The 17,346-nt window shown below is 34.4% G+C and overlaps 1 protein-coding gene across 2 annotated transcripts in view; it reads left to right on the forward strand.

The window, feature by feature from the left end:
* Positions 1 to 5,521: 5,521 nt before the first annotated feature.
* Positions 5,522 to 17,346, forward strand: part of NR1H4 (nuclear receptor subfamily 1 group H member 4) — a gene marked incomplete at both ends in the record, with an annotated part of 28,236 nt that continues 16,411 nt past the window's right edge. Inside the window, 4 exons of one of the 2 annotated variants that reach the window (XM_081332029.1) lie at positions 5,522 to 5,606; positions 11,165 to 11,527; positions 13,567 to 13,719; positions 16,726 to 16,859. In XM_081332029.1, coding sequence (XP_081188155.1) covers positions 5,522 to 5,606; positions 11,165 to 11,527; positions 13,567 to 13,719; positions 16,726 to 16,859 — 735 coding nt within the window. The remainder of the gene's footprint in view (positions 5,607 to 11,164; positions 11,528 to 13,566; positions 13,720 to 16,725; positions 16,860 to 17,346) is intronic. The other variant, XM_081332030.1, reaches the window with a different exon arrangement.

The following is a 17,346-nucleotide window of genomic DNA, read 5'->3' on the forward strand; positions in this document are numbered from 1 at the left end:
GTTGCCCTCCGGGTGAGATTCAAGGTGCTGGTGATGACCTATAAAGCCCTGAATGGCTTGGGTTCGGGATATCTGAGGGAATACCTGCTGCCGGCATCAAGCTCCCTTCATCCAGTGCGATCCCACAGGGAGGGTCTTCTCAGGGTGCCGCCGATAAAAGATTGTCGGCGGATAACACCCAGGGGAAGGGCCTTCTCTGTGGGTGCGCCTGCCCTCTGGAACCAGCTGCCCGTGGAGCTTAGGACTGCCCCCAACCTCCGCACATTTCGCTGGGACCTGAAAACCTGGCTCTTTGAGCTCTCTGGCCCAGGCTGAGAATTTTTTAACTGGGGTTTTAATTCTAGGGATGATTTAATCTTTTTTAATTTGTTTTTAACTTTTGTATTGGTTGTTTTAAATGCCCTGTAAACCGCCCTGAGTCCTTTGGGAAAGGGCGGTATATGTTTAATAAAATAAAATAAAATAAAATAAATAAATAAATAAATACTCCAGAGAAAATATTAGAATACACCACATCAATAGACAATTTGAGTAGCATTGAAATTAATTAAACAGCACAGAAACAAAGATAAAATCACACTACTATTAAAACTAGAAATTAACAGTAGAAGGATGTGTGATAGACCATAACAATGACAAAATGTAAGACAACTCCCTTCATAAGAAGTTTGAATATCTAGCTAACTTCAGTAAGCAGCATTTTTTTTCCAAATCAGACTTGATTACTTCTTTTGTGATACAATGTATATTATGGCCAGCTGTACAAAGGTTTCTTATTTTTAGGAGAGTTACGTAAAATCTTATGCAGCAGTGGGTGACAAAGGTTTTATTTATTTCACATTATTATCTGTTGACTTTGAAGGCCTAAGTACTGAAGAGATGGAGCAATAGTTAAGTCAATGATTAAATGGATAAAATAAGCATATACAGTAAATGTTTAAAAGAGATTTTATGTTACATTTATTTTTAAGAGCCATAAACATTTTTATCCTTGAAGACAAAGCTAACATTCTGTACAATATTCCTTTTACTTTTTAACACATATGACATACTACCACTATCATATTTAATTCCTAATACCAGTAATTCATAAATTATAAATTAGATTGCAAACAAAATGTCTTGCAAATATACATTGTGACCATGTGTACAGCACTGAGAGAGGAGAAACTCATAAAAACCCTGAGAAACAGCTGATATCAGATGTAATGAACAAGGAATGAAAGAACATAATGAGACCAGTAATTTATAGAAAGCGCCATCTGAAACAAAACAGCCATTTATTTTAAAAGATAATACTATGATAGGATTTGGAATTCACCTGATACTTAACAAACTACTCTATTCTTTTTCCATATGAATGCAATTAGAGTGTAAAAGCAGACAACATTTCCAGAAGGTAAAATAATAGAGGGATGTTTCAAAATGATAGGAATGATATATGCCAAAATATTTTTTAAAATGTTATTTTGATATATAATTTTGATTTGAGTTCTATTCCAATGTATTCCATTTTATCAGTTTACATATCAGAAAGAAACAGGCTTTAATGTTATCAAGCTAAATTTCCCCCTTGTCTCCCCATATGCTAACAGGTGTGTATGTGTGGGTGGAGGTGTATATATGTGTACATGGATTTCATTCATAAAATTATGAATTGTATAGATTTATGAGGAAGTAGCTCTATCTATTAAGATCTGTTCTCAGTGCCAGTTATTAGAGATCATGTCCTGTTGACACTGGCATTTAATTGGTAACTATGTTTTGGAATACATTTCAGAATATTTAGATTACAATTACAGCTAAATAGATTTATAGGCATAAACATAGCTGCTCTATTTCTGGCACTTTTCTGCCTTTTTCAATACCTGGAATTCCACTTGGCCTTGATCTCATACACCTTTTGGTTGTCTCATTCAAAGAAGCAAAAGCTAGCATTTGTCAATATACTTTTTAGTTACTGCCCAATAAGAATCTTCAACCAATCACGATTAGCAACATATCCTGCCCAGGAACTGTGCTGTATCCAGTTTTATAAAGTTTCTGTATTTCAAGCCCATTTATATAGAGCAGGAAAGAAAGTACTGTTAATGAGTAAACTTTGTCTACTGCAGCAATGAGTCAATGAAGAGAGGAGAAGTCAGCTAAAGTGGTCATGTTTTCACTGAACAATCCTGTGAAAGTGAAAAACAAAACAAAAATGTTCCTGTTGAAAAATCATTAGGAGTTTCAACTGATGCAAAACCGCCGATTCTATGAACAGAGCAAGATATCAGGTGTAAGTTGCTATTTACTAATGCTTATAGTTTGGATAAGTCATACTTTTGAGTGCATCGTTTTCTGCAATTTCATTCATTTTGTCTTATTGGAAGCTTTGATTAACAGATGATTTTGCAATAAAGTGAAAAACAGGGCATTATTATTTATTTTGTGTGTGACATAGGACTCCTTTTTTAACAATTAGAATTTACGTTAATTTGTGGGGAATAACAGCCAAAGCACTGGTTTTCCCATTGTCAAAATATATTGATAATTGATTAAATATTAAATAATAATTACATAAACTTTCAAGTTGGCGTATGATAATTTTTTCATTAAATTTAGCAAGTGTGCTGATGAAATTTGGTATTTGTTTTATATTTCTGCTGCAGATCCCAAAATGTGAAGTTTTGCCATGGTGTGTATTATGAAAGAAAAAAACAGAAAAAATTAATTACTGTAGATTCACAAGCATAGGATCTTGTGTAACTGACAATATGTACTCCAGTAGAGAAAAAGATGGAACAATACAAAATCACGTTTCTGTATTTTCTTAGTATTAATTTTATTGGCAAAAGTGGAATGAATGTTCTTTATTATAATAGCCACCTCCAACTCAACGGTTCTGATATTCCTTTTCTTTTCCTCCAATATTTAAAAAAGTACTAGTGAGAATTTAACGTTAATATAACTAATTACAGTGCTTTTTTTGTAAAAGAAAAAGGTGCCGGAACTCACACATGTCATACAACCCGCCTTGCCTACCCTACAAGGTTCCATCCAAAAAAGGTGCCGGAACTCTGTTCTGAGCGTTCTATGAGAAAAAAAGCCCTGACTAATTACCTCATTATCGCTGTTCATTATATGCTTTTATTTCTCTTTCAAGAGGAAATATAAAACTTTTATGTATTTACATTAGTTTCTTAGTATAAATGTTTTTCATAGAATCTCTTGGCCGGCATTGATCTGATAATTATCACATAGCCCTGAACCTGCCAGTGCAATTACTTTGTTTGATAAAGGGGCACATTTAATTGGATGTAAAAATGCTCCAAAAGAGTGTCATTCTTTATTCACTAGTTTCTCATGAGGTTTATCTTACTTTAAAATAAAATTTAAAATATGGGCAACAGCACAACACCATACATAGAGGCTGCAATAAAATATCAGAACACAAATGAAGCCAATGATTGTAATGCTCAGTACATCTAAGACAGTGGGTCACCTTAAGTACAGTAGCCACTTATTACCTTATCTAATAAATGTTTTAATGCAAATGGATACATTGTTGAATATTTCTATCCAAAGATAAAAATATGAATTAATTTGATTGCATACTCTAACAATATTGACTGACATTTCAATAAATTTATAGCTGATTTGGCTTTGGTTTGACATAATTTGTGGAGCCAGCCAAGGGAGATTAATTCAATTAATAGTGGTGAAACAAACCAGAATGCAAACTCAATTAATAAGAATTTGGCATCACTTCCTAGTCAAAAGCCATAAAGATTCATACATGGAAAGCAATAGAAAGCTTGCATAGAGATAAATAGTTGTGCAAAGAAAGTTAGATTCTCTTATGTAAACAGTATTAACAAACAATTGTGTAATAATACAATTGTAAATTTTAATTTGATAATTTTAATATAAAACAGCTGTACATGGCCAAAGTAGTATGTTGTAAATCATGTGTCTTCAGATTTGTGAGGTTTACATCTCCCAGATGTTTTCCCAAGATTGCAAAGGGATTGGAATTGTAGTTCATATACAGCTAGAGATGCAAGACTGAAAGAGTCTTGAATATGGCAGTACTAATGTCTAGTGAAATATTTTGCTTATGTAGAAATGACCAGTTGAATATATTAGGCTGTCAAGTAAATATTCATAGAATTTACTTGATCAAGAATCAATAAATATATATCTTGGAATTATTTTCAGAATATTTGCTAATTTATTGTTTACCCTGCCTTTACCATTGTAGATAAAGATAACGGACATGATCAAAATGTATAAATATGGTTGAATTGCTCTCTATAATACATAGAACATAATAATATAATATTAGTTGATATATTCCATTTAGCTTATGAGTAGATTTTAGAGGGATATTGTTATTGGTACTTTGTATGTAGTTATGTTAAAGGGGAGTTAAAGCACATTATGAATTTGGTTAATTGTATATTATGCATAATTTTTATTTAGAATATGATTATTATAACTATAATCCTGTATTTAGCTCTGGGAAGTGGGGGGGGGAAGTGGGCGGGTTTGGGGTGGGGGGGATTTGGGGATATATTGTAAAATCTTGTTTTTGTAAAACTCTTTAATAAAAAAAATATATTAGTTGATATACATAATACTGGAAATGTCAGATAAATATTATAAGAACAGAGCCTGTGAAGAGTATGTTAGATTATATCTCAGTTCAGACATTTTAATGTCCACCACAACAGTTCCAGTAACTTTATATTTTCTAGTACATTGATGTTTTGCCGTGGTACACCTTAAATACAGTAGCCTATAGATGAAGGCTAATAAATGCAATGAATATGTAAGTTTGTTCAAAGTGTAAAATACTTCAACCAAAATATGAATCTCTTGAAGCATGTTATACCAGTATTGACTAAGCATCTGATGAAGTAAGCAACAGCTCCTGAAAGGTTATTATTTTTAAATAAAATGTGTCAGAAAAAGTGCTACCAAATTCCTAATTTTTGGTTATCATTGTCAAACAGCTTTCAACACTGTCCACAACAGCAGTAATTGAGAATGCCTTCATGGATAATGGCATATGGATTGTGGATGGATAAAAGACTTTATGAATATCTGACACTAGTGCTTTCCAGTATGAGTTTAGGCAAGTGTATCCATTTTAAAAATGGGAAAACTCTTAGTATGAAAACGATCACATTCTATTATTACATACTGGGGATGATCCACATGGAAGAATGTAAGGCTTGTTTTTGTTTGCTATCAAGTCTTTACCAAGGATCTAAGAATTATTAAGACAGACTCAAAGAATATAAGGTAGTTCCAAGCAGGGTGGGGTTTTTTGGTGGTAAAAGTAACATCTGATAATATAAGATATGCTTGAACTATTGGTCCAAGGGCTCCAGTCACAACTGTTATAACAATGGATTTCTTTTTCCATAAGCATTCAACTTGGATCAGCAAGTCCCAATATTTTGTAATTTTTTACTAATAATATTATTTGTTGTTAGGTTTCATCACTGTTTGCAAATCTTACATTAAAGATTCAATGGCATTGGAGATGAACTTGATCAACCATCCCCAGCTATCTTCAGCAGATGGATTTTCTCTTTCTGAAGGTCCTAATTTATTTGGTAAATCAGAACTTACATTAATAGCAATACAATATTTATAATGTTGAAAGAAAGCTAAATAGTGGTTAAGGCATCAGGCTAGAAAGCGGGAGACAGTCAGTCTAGTCCCACCTTAGCCATGAAAGCCGACTGGGTGCACTTGGGCCTGTTACTCTCTCAGCCCAATCTATCACCCAGGGTTGTTGTTGTGAGGAAAATAGGAGGAGGAAGAAGGTGTGTTGGGTATATTCGCCACCTTGAGTTATTTGTAAAAAATAATAAAGGTGGTAAATAAATAAACAAACAAACAAATGAATGCAGTTCTCTATCATTTTAACCAATTGACTATTTTTTGAAATGTCTTCAATTAGTTTTTAGTGATGCTATAAAATGAATGAATAATAACACAGTAAATAACTAAAGAAAATTAAAGAAAATAAGGTGATTCAGTGGTAAAGCACACTATTAATGCAGCAGGAGAACACATATGCTGTATAGAAAAAGATCCCAGCTTGTGTCCTTCACTATAAAGTTCCTGTCTGAAATCCTGGATAGCAAGTATCAGTCAACGCAGGCAGTAGGGAGATAAATGTAGACAGTGCTTTGTTCAATGTAAAAATGGTTACATTAGCTCAAATAAGGATGTCTAATAACTGAACATTCAAGAATTCAGACTCCCCAGCTGTTCAACCATTCTGTGGTTCTTGGTGCTCTTTGAGTTTGGTGGGGTTTTTGCAGACATTTTGTTAATGTTACCTGATTTGGCAATAAAACGTCTGCAGGAAAACCACCAAGTTCAGAGAGCACCAAGACTCCACTGGTATTTAACCCTGAGTTAAATCCTGAGCCACAAGTATTCTCTTCTATCAATTCTGTGGTTCAACCAATTCTATTTCTTGACTCTGTCCAAATGTCTTTCTTTCCCCATCATTCAGCAACATTTACATTTAGTCAAACTATTTATTGTGTGAGAAATTCATAAACTCTTGTGTAGGTTTGTTTTTGTTTTGTTATGTTTTTGTTTGAAAATATACTTATAGACAGTGCTTTTTTTGTAAAAGAAAAAGGTGCCAGAACTCACACATGTCATACAACCCACCTTGCCTACCCTACAAGGTTCCATCCAAAAAAGGTGCCGGAACTCCGTTCTGAGCCTTCTATGAGAAAAAAAGCCCTGCTTATAGATGAAAGAATGTGGTGATCTGGACTGAAGTCTTGATGATGGAGAAGATAGGAGGAGGCGTTAACCATTTTTCCTTTGCAATTCTTCTGCATTCTTTGAATGTCTGTATTATTTCTGCTCTCTGCCTCTTCCCCTCATCTGTTTATCTCTCCATTTTCTTCATAATACTTCCTTTAGTCTATCTGTCACCGCTTCTCTGTTTTCAGCTGTCAGCATATAAGGGCATCCCATCAACTTAGCCAAAAGATAAGAATAGATGGGGTTTTGCAAGCAATGAGCAGGTGACATCAGGTTTTAGAATAGAAAAGATTTTCTGAGACAGTGTATAAAATACAACCCATTTCTATATATATTGCTTTAGGTATACAACTGGTATTTTTATATAATGAACAGTAAAATGGTTCAAGTAAATAGTATTTTTTTTCTTTCATATATTACATTGTTAGTGTTATTGGGACATATGTGTACAACAAATAAGATACATAGTAAATGTATAGTAAATCTTTGGATATATTTGCCACGGTGATCAGTAACTTCCCAGTATTCCTCACCATGTTTTTCTGAATGCTGATGCTTTTTGGTAGGAGTTAATTTTTCCCTCACCTTTTGTCAGTGGCAGACAGCTAACATGTTATATTCCCACATGGCAGCAGATCACTCAACTTGTATTCAAAACCATTAGCCAATGAGATGAGAGGAGCACAGCTGGTGGTAGGACTGCACTGCACAAAAAGCTGATTGGCAGTAGAAACATATTGATGGCCAGCAACAGCATAAAGCATTTGGCCAACTTGAGACATGCTGGAAAAACCCCAACCCACTCCACAATTCTCTTGCTTATAAACATGCTTGAATCAACTTATTTATATTTTTAACACAGAGGTGATTTTCCCAATACATCTCTTATCTTGGGGGGAGAGGGAAGAATAACATGTGTTTCCCCATGAGGCAAAGAGCAGTCCTTCTCTAGAAACATCTCTGGCAAATCCAAGAGGAAAACTTAATTTGATATCAAACAGTCGACCTATTTACAACACTGTCATACTGACTTGCTGACTGTTACATGAGGCATCTTGATTCCCCAAAGCAGTTTCCTTGCCTTAGGTCTAGAATAAGTTTTTATATAGATTTACCATTGTGAATTATAATATATTGGTTGATTGGCTTATTTTATCAAGCAGTATTTTTATACTTCATTATAAAATATGCTGATCCATAAGAAATAATACAGCAGGCAAGCCTTGTTATGAATGCTTCTTCTGAGAGCAAATTTTCTAAATTTCAACCATTTGTCATAGCTATTTTCTCAACTTATTTCTCATAATAAAGTTAATCAGTAAACCGTGTAACCTCTGCCCTACTGTTTCCTTGGCTGGTCTCAGAGGAAGTTTTATGTATCATTTGTGATTAAGGTTTTGGAAGTTAAGGAAGCAGAAGAGAAACTATATAACAAAATTTTCAGAAACTCTATTTAAATTATCAAATTGGTTTGCTCTTAAAAGGTAAGATATCATTCCAATTTACTCATTTATTATTCTTAATACTAGATAAGATCATTTTTAGTAGTTATAATGGCACCGTGCCTAGACATTGATATTTATGACCTAAGATATCCAAATACTATTCTTTTTATATGTATAACTAATTCAGCTTGGAACTATCTAGTGAGCATTTTCTTAGTCTACATAATAATTTCTAATATGGTAATTTTGGTTCTTCTTATTCTTGATTTGTGGTAGACCAATCTTCTCCTTCCTGGTGTCCTCCAGATGTATTAGACTACAGCTGTCATCTTACCCCAATCAGCATAGGTAAGTTGAAAATACGCTAAAACATATAGATTATTTGGTTTGCAAAATAATATTAATAACATTAAGACTTATGTATATTAACTTCTGTAAAATAAGAATTGATAATATAACATTACAATTGTGGATAATATTGTGATTAATAAGGAACAGGTTTCCCCTGTCCAGTCATTTCTGACTCTAGGGAGTGGTGCTCATCTCCGTTTCTTAGCCAAGGGAGTCAGTGAAGAGACCTCCATGGCCATGTAGCCAGCATGACTATATGCCAAGGCATCCAGAATGCTGTCCCTTCCCACCTAAGTGGTACCTATTTATCTACTAGCATTTGGATGCTTTCGAACGGCTAAGTGGGCAGGAGCTGGGGCAAGTAATGGGAGCTCACCCTGTTGTACAGCACTCAGGTCTTGAACCTGGGCTGTCAGCTTTCCAGCTGACAAGTTCAGCATCTTTAAAAACACTGAGCCATTGCACCTCCATATTGTGATTAATACTACTATAATTATTGCAATATTTATTTGATTTTAAAAGGACAGCCAAGCTCATTTACTAACTGGGGGAAATTAGAGTTCGTTACCTAATTTTCCTTTAATGAATTAATGTACCAGTAACATTTAATGGTTCTTTAGAAATCAGTCAATCTTTCTTTTGTAGTCCATGGCTTACGTTTAAAAAGTGTTCTTTGTGTATGCAAATGATGTAACAAAGACTTAAAATTTTAAATATGTTGTTTTTGTCCCCCAAACTAAAATTGATATATCTATCCTGACAAATACCAGCCTTATATTCCTTCAGTCCTACTCTGCTGAAAACTCCTCCTATCTGTATAGCAGAAAAGAAAAATAATTTAAGATAATTGTAAAAACAATTATTGTATCATCTATTTATTGTGTTTTCAGAACAATTTTACTCATTCATTTGACCATAGTTTATTTAAATAACCCAATGTTTGTATGACATACTGATTATAATTTAAATACAGGTTTGATCTTCATTCTATTCTAAAATATGCCTGGGTTAGTTTGTGAGAAAATCTTGGAAAGGAAAAACAGAGGAAAAGTCTACGAAGATCAGATCAGAAATAATCTGCTTTCATGTTGCAGGAATTTGCATATGTTAATCCTTGTAATGCCACTATGTAACATTTATAATTATTGAATTTTTTTACTTAGCAAAGCTACTAGTTTCAATCTTTTTAAAGTATCAGATAAATTCAAGGATGACAGAGAGAGATCTAAAAACATTAATTATTTAGTAAAAACAAAATGTTCTATTAGCTGAATCAAATTGCAGTCTTCATTGAAAAGAAAAAATAACTGTAAAAAAGTAGTAATTTCAGATTTTCAGCACTGTAGTTTTAAAATAGTTCCTATAAATGTTTATGAAAAATGAATACAGCAACTGTTTTTGCATTTTCACTAGAAACATTTAATCATAAATTCAAACTCATTGACTCTGTCCACACAATACAAGTCAACCACATTGGAGTCTGACAATATTTATACATGGTTTTGTCAGCAAAAGTATTCATGCAGTTTTAGCAACTGGCAATTCAATATTTAGAATCAAGAGCTAGATGGACACACAACCATTTTTACTCCACTATGTAAATATCTTTGGGGTAGAATGGGGACTGACAAGGAAAGAGAGAGGCTTTTCTTTGGAAAGCTCAGTAGCCTCTCACCTAGGGAGGGGAGGAGACAAGAAAGCAATCTCCATTGTATCTTTCCCTTTTACTTTAAAGAGTGCCTTGAAAAGAAGGCCTCTGAAGAGTGGGGAAAAGTTTCATATGCGGTATAGTTGTTCCCCAGCCCCTATCATAGTCCTACAGTCCATCGCTAATTGGCATGTAATTATAGTCCCCTCATCTGGCATACATGTCTTCTTCCTGCATACAGTTTATATATACACCCAACCAAATCTAAAAAGAATTAGCATGTCAAGTTAATTATTTTTTAAAATGTATGTTGTAGATTGTTCGCTTTAGAATAGTGGCACCCAACCTTTGGGGCATCAGGGACAGTTCCACAGAGAGAGGTTTTTCCATGGACCAGATGGGAATGGTTTCATGTGCTGCCTGCATCCCACGGATGGGGCTTTACTTATTTACGTGGCCAAGTTTCTGGAATGCCGCAGCCCGGTGCCAGTCCACAGACCAGGGGTTGGGAATCCCTGCTGTAGAATTTCAGTTTAATTGACCACTGAAAGAAGATATCTACTAATGCCAAATGTTATTAAATTCATATCTGTCATTTTCATCAATATGCATAATCTATATAATCATATAATTAACATAACTCCTGCCATATTCAGTAAAAACTCAATATAAAGCACAACACCCTTATTTAATCTATAAAATCAGGGGCTGTCTGAATGAAGTAAGCACCCATTACATATCACAAATTCATTAATCCGAGCTCTTACTATAATTAGACCCATCCAAGCACATTTAGCAAGCTCAGCTCAGATGATTGAATATTAATATACACTGCAAGGATGTACAAGAAGAAAAAAATGGCAATGATTATTTTTGGTGAAAATAACTGTTCCTGGAATATTGACTTAGAAATATATCTTCTGTTGTTATTGAGGTATACATCCGGATCCAATGATTTCTGCAGCGAAAGATACTGATTTGTCATCCTACTCACAGTACAACACTATGCATTTTTGCCCAATGCAGCCTCCAATCTCTTTACCATCTTATTATTCAAGTTTTAATCTTTATCCTCAACAATCTGAAGAATGGCACTCCCCTGTAATGTACGAACTTGGAAAAATGCCTTCTAATCACTTACAAACCAAGGAGACAGATCTGGTAGATATTCCTGTAGCCAAGAAATCTCGGATGGGTCTACTCTCTGGAAGAACAAAAGATAAGGAGCTGTGTGTTGTCTGTGGTGACAAGGCCTCTGGGTACCATTATAATGCCCTGACATGTGAAGGCTGCAAAGGTAGGACACATGTTTAAAAATAGAACAAACTATTTATATAGAATTCATCTACTTAACCAGAGATAGAGCCATTGTCCAGATCTTCTCAACCTTGACAACTTTAAGATATATATACTTCAAACTCCAGGATTCCCTGGCCACCAATTCTTTCAGAATTCTAGGAACTGATATCTACATAGCTTAAAGTTGCCAAGGTTGAGAAATACTTTTTAGATACAAGTCTGTCAGTAGTATTACTATAATAAGATTCTGTGATTACAGATAAGTCAACTGATGGAATGATATGACAAGATCATTCACTATTTAGCAAAGGCTTCAGAAGGAAGTTTGCTTCACTGTCAAGTCACAAGGGCACAAATCTTATAATTTCTTTCACTAGAAGGATTTTCAGTGCATTTATTTTGCTAGGACTAGAAAATTTTCTTACCTGGAATAGCTTTTGTATTTAATATTATGCAATAACCTGATACAGCTATCTACTCCATTGTTCAAACAAGTGAAAGATTGAGAGATGTGTGCTCCATGTGTGACATTGTTCTATGCATATATATAGAGACATTGTTAGAAATAGCACTCTGTAACAAAATGTTAAATGTTTGTTAAGCATTCAGAATACACTTGCTTAGTCCTAGACACGGGACAAATCTTATTTCCTGTTTCAGCCTAGCCCAAGGCCATCTACAGGCAGTAGCCACAGCAGTGGCAGCTCATATTTGTGTAAATTTTTTGGCTTGCTAACAAAGAATCGATCTCCCTTTATTCTTTGTTAGCAAGCCAAAAAATTTACACACAAACACACACACACACACACACGTATATATGTGTTTGTGTGTAAATTTTTTGGCTTGCTAACAAAGAATAAAGGGAGACTGATTCTTTGTTAGCAAGCCAAAAAATTTACACAAATATGAGCTGCCACTGCTGTGGCTACTGCCTGTAGATGGCCTTGGGCTAGGCTGAAACAGGAAATAAGATTTGTCCCGTGTCTAGGAAACGACTAGGAAACGACTAGCACGCATGTGCGGGGGAACCTTTACCTTTTACCTTTTTATAGTCAAAGAAGTAACAGCAGATTGATCTGATAATAACCAATTTGTTAAGATAAAATAAATCTGAACTATCAGGATGTTAGGTAATGAATAGAGATAGTTCCTCCCTGCCTTTGCATGATAGATTCAACTATAAACCTTATTTAGTGAACATGAATGTGCATTAATTTACTGCTTAGTTGGGGTTTGTCTATGGAGACTCTCAACCATCCAGTTCATGCTTGTTCAAAAGTGCTTTTTTTTTCCAAAAGGCAATCGGATTTTTTTTAATTTTTAGCCACAATCAGACAGGACCACATATTTGAAACTATGTACCAAAAATGAGGAGTTATTGTGGCTGGAATGACAGAACACACTAAGCCAAGACCAACTAATTACATTGCAATACAACATGTAAGCCAAGCTGGTTCAAATAGCATGATAAAATACCCTGACTTTGGTGCAGTCTAGCCTGTTACTCGTCCCAGCTTCTGCCAACCTAGCAGTTCGAAAGCACATAAAAATGCAAGTAGAAAAATAGGGACCACTACGGTGGGAAGGTAACAGTGTTCCGTGCGCCTTTGGCGTCTAGTCAGGCCAGCCACATGACCATGGAGACGTCCTTGGACGAGTGCTGGCTCTTTGGTTTTGAAACAGAGATGAGCCCCTAGAGTCGGACACGACTAGCATGCATGTGCGGGGGAACCTTTACCTTTACTGTATCTACTCCAGCCTAGGTGGTTGGTAAATGATGGCTTATGGGTTAACAAAATATGTCAACTTGACTATAATTTAGCATGACATATGAACCCACTTAGAGGATAACAGAATATGCAGCATTTGAGAACTAACTGATTATATTCAAGTTAGAAATTCGGCCTAGATAAAACGTTTACTGTGATCTATAAACACATTTTTCTAATTAAAAGCATCTTAGGTACGTGATATTCATATAGAAATCATTTTAGTATTGGTTTTAAATCTGAAATATTATTCTGCATACATCATCAGGTTTCTTCAGAAGAAGTATCACTAAAAATGCTGAATACAAGTGTAAAAATGGAGGAAACTGTGAGATGGACATGTATATGAGGAGAAAGTGTCAGCAGTGCCGTCTACAAAAGTGCAAGGCAGTTGGAATGCTGGCAGAATGTATGTATACAGCTATTTTCACTGATTTCATTTTAACTGCAATTTAATTGTAGTTTGTTTTTATACTATAGGGGCTATGGATAGTTAGGAAAAGATAATATGGTCTTTGAATTCACCCATTCAGGAAAAAAGTGAAGATCAGATTCACTGTTGGTATTGTACTTAACTAACGTTAGACTTATCATAGTATTTTATTAAAATTTACTTTCTTGGCATGTGTTGTGTTTTGTAAATATGCAAGTACAGGATTCAAGCTGTTTGGTGTTTCCTATTAATAGCTTCAGTTATTTTAGCATAATTGCAGTATCAAACTAGTTTAAGCTCATACCGGAAATTAATCTATTCTGAATTCTTAATATACCTCTACAATCTGATCACAAGATGCTATATCAACTCTTATGCTTTGTAGAAAACAATAGACTTTATTAGCATTTTGGAATTAATGAAAAAAATTATAGTATAATTAACCCCTTTATGCTGTTAATTTAAAAGCAAAGATCTTGCTTTATGCTCTCTCTGCCCTCAGTGCACAAGCAGGCAAACAAATGAGGCTGCCATGATGGTCAGACCCCTTATTGAATCTGTAAGCCTGCAATAAAAATAAACTTTCTTAAAAATAAAGTCAGGTTTTTCCTAGAGAAAGGGGAAATGTGTTTATCTTCAGGATTACCCGTAAATGTATTTTCAGTACTATGAGTAATTTAGTATCTGATAATAAAATAATCAGAAAAAATAGGGCAATGTAACTAATGCTGCCCAAGGAAATGGAAACTCTCAAACCAGCTAGCCATTTTCTCAGATAGTCTTGAGTGAAGCAAAGGCCAATAATAAGGCACTGTGACTTAAATCTCCCTCTGAAATGGAAACTTGTACTTTGTTACTATGAGAGTCATATAACTTATAATTTAAACATAAGCAGATTCTTGTAAAGTACAGGAATGAGGACATCATGCAAGTTGTAACTACCTTCAAATAAGGAGTGGTACTGTTCATTTTTAATTTAAAAACAACCTTCAAGGTTTGCAGGATAGTTAAACTTGTAACTTTTTTGTAAATTGTCTTTAAGCAAAATGATCTCTCTGAAATTAACATTACCTTGGACTTTGAGCCTTTACTCATAAGACAATACTGCAATTATTCCTGTAAAATGTTGCTATACTGCAAAAAAGAGGGCAATCTTATGGTTTTTATTACTTTATTTGTGCATTCCTGAATCATGATGATGTAGTGATTACACATCATGTTTTTGTGCAGTTAGAGATACGTTTCTAATTCAAGAGGTAGAAAGCAATCCTCACTCAAATCTGGTTCACACTTTGTTGGAAAGGCAAGCTTGTCATTGGAAATAATTCTGAGATTTTATTAAATAGCTTAGAAGGATGTATGTCTGTTCTTGTAATAGTAATAATAATGATAACTTTATTGTCACTTTGAATGTACACCAATCGGCATACATCAAAATGAAATTTCGTTGCATGCAGCTCTCAAAGGGTCACCACCTCTGATATATACTCCTTGTTCGGGGCCCGCTCAAATTTCACATTGTCCATTTTAGTCTCTAGGGAGTGAACGATGGCAAACAGGACAGAAGGAAATGGGGCTCCATGTGGATTTATTGTATTATTAATACAATAGGATTTATTGTATTATTAATACAATAAAACAAAACAATACAGTAAAAACTGGAAAAAATCTAATACAATAAAACCATTTGTCAGATATTTGCTGGTCTGAAGATAACGGTACTGTTATTTAGAACAAGAGATATCCATCTGAATACATTAAATAAGCTATCTGGCCCTGGTTTATGTATACCATGTGTTTTCTGATTCATGGATATACAGAAATGTCTTTTTCCTCTAGTATATGAAGCAACTGTCACCCTTTGGTAGTATTCATAATGTGATTTACATTAAACACATCTGGAGAATACCAGTTTGCTAAGGGCTCGGTGCTGAAATGATCAAAGTCAGCACTAAGCCTAGTGCCTATGTTGTGATTATAAATGCCATTTTAATCTTTTGAGATATCATGTGGAATTGTTATTTTAATCCCTTAAATTTCCTCTTTTTCTGTAATAAAGGAAGTTTGATTTCTGTGGTGCATGATTTTATAATATACAGGATATTAAAACTGTTCATTGCTGAATTAAGCATTTTTGTAGATATCTTCCTCAACAATATTTAGCCTCTTTTCTTCATTCTCCCAGGTGAAAAAAAATTGTATATGTATACAGACACAAAAGTATTCCATTTGTTATGATTGCTATAGCCCTGCATCATCATTTACCTATTCTTGGACAGCAATATTTTATCTTCTTAAACTGATATAGTAAGATTGAATTTTTAATATTCTGAGTAGAGAAATATGTTCACTGAAGTTGGCTATATTACTTTGAACAATTGTGATAGATGGGAGGGAGGAATTACGTAGATCCAGCCTTGGCAATAACTTTACAAATTTATTTCCACCACCACATTCCAGGTATTAATAAAAATAATGAAATTATTATTATTATTAAATGCTGAAATAATGCCAATAAGTGAATATCTCCTCAATTTTTTCTGAGAATGTATGTAATATGTAGAATTAGCTCTTGATTTCTACCCAGCTATTTCAAACTGGGTCTGTCTATCATGGAAAAATACTTCTGGGGAAGCAAATTTGCCTTTCTCTCTATAGCCTCACATAGCTGGTCCATCCAGGAAGAGACTTTCATCAGACAAGAAGGTGATTAACTTAACAAAAACTTCCTCCTCCTGTTTTTCCTCAGAGTGATAAGAAGCATCCAGCAGCATTTGGGGACATATGATCCTAGTTGCCAAAGTAACTTTGTCTAGGAATGCATGTAGTTGCATCCACTCCTGGACAAGTTTACCTGAACATGTGAATTAATAATAATAATAAAAAAGATGGAGATTGTAATTATACATGAGCCTTTATTTGTTACTTTTGGGATTACCAACATGGATAAGTGTCAGTTGTACAAATTGTAAGTATTCATTTTCTCATTTTCAGGTTTGTTAACTGAAATCCAATGCAAGTCAAAACGACTAAGAAAAAATACATCACAGCGCCCAGATGAGACTATTAGTGAAGATCCCGAGAGACCTGACCTTAAGGAAGTGTCATCTACAACTAAATTCTATAAGGTAATAAAATTACTGTAGCATCTCATCACTCTATAGTTTGATACATCTAGTAAGTATGGCAGACTGAATGAGAATTCTGACCAGCAAATTTCTATTACCTTATAGAAAGGTGAGCTTTTAATAATGCAAATAAATAAGTCTTCTGTTTGCTGGAATAAACCATATAACTGTAAAAATATAATTTAATATTATTTATGTGCAAAAGTATCATTGATGGCCTTGTGAGTATATCAGTTTATACTATGATATAATCAGTTTCAGTGTGGTGATCATCCCTGAATTTGGCAAAATATTGTTTATTTAGTTCTAACCTTGGTCATGGTATGAAGCTAGCCTATTGAAGCTAGCCTAAATCAATTATGATTTATTCAGTAAGCCATAATTAAACAAACCATGGCTTAGAGTGGTATGTGAACCATCTAGAGCAGTGGTTCTCAACCTGGGAGCACTGGGGGCTGCAATGTCATCATAGGGGGCTTGAAGAAAT

The sequence above is a fragment of the Vipera berus genome (assembly GCF_964194415.1).
Source record: "Vipera berus genome assembly, chromosome: 6".
NCBI lineage: Eukaryota > Metazoa > Chordata > Lepidosauria > Squamata > Viperidae > Vipera > Vipera berus.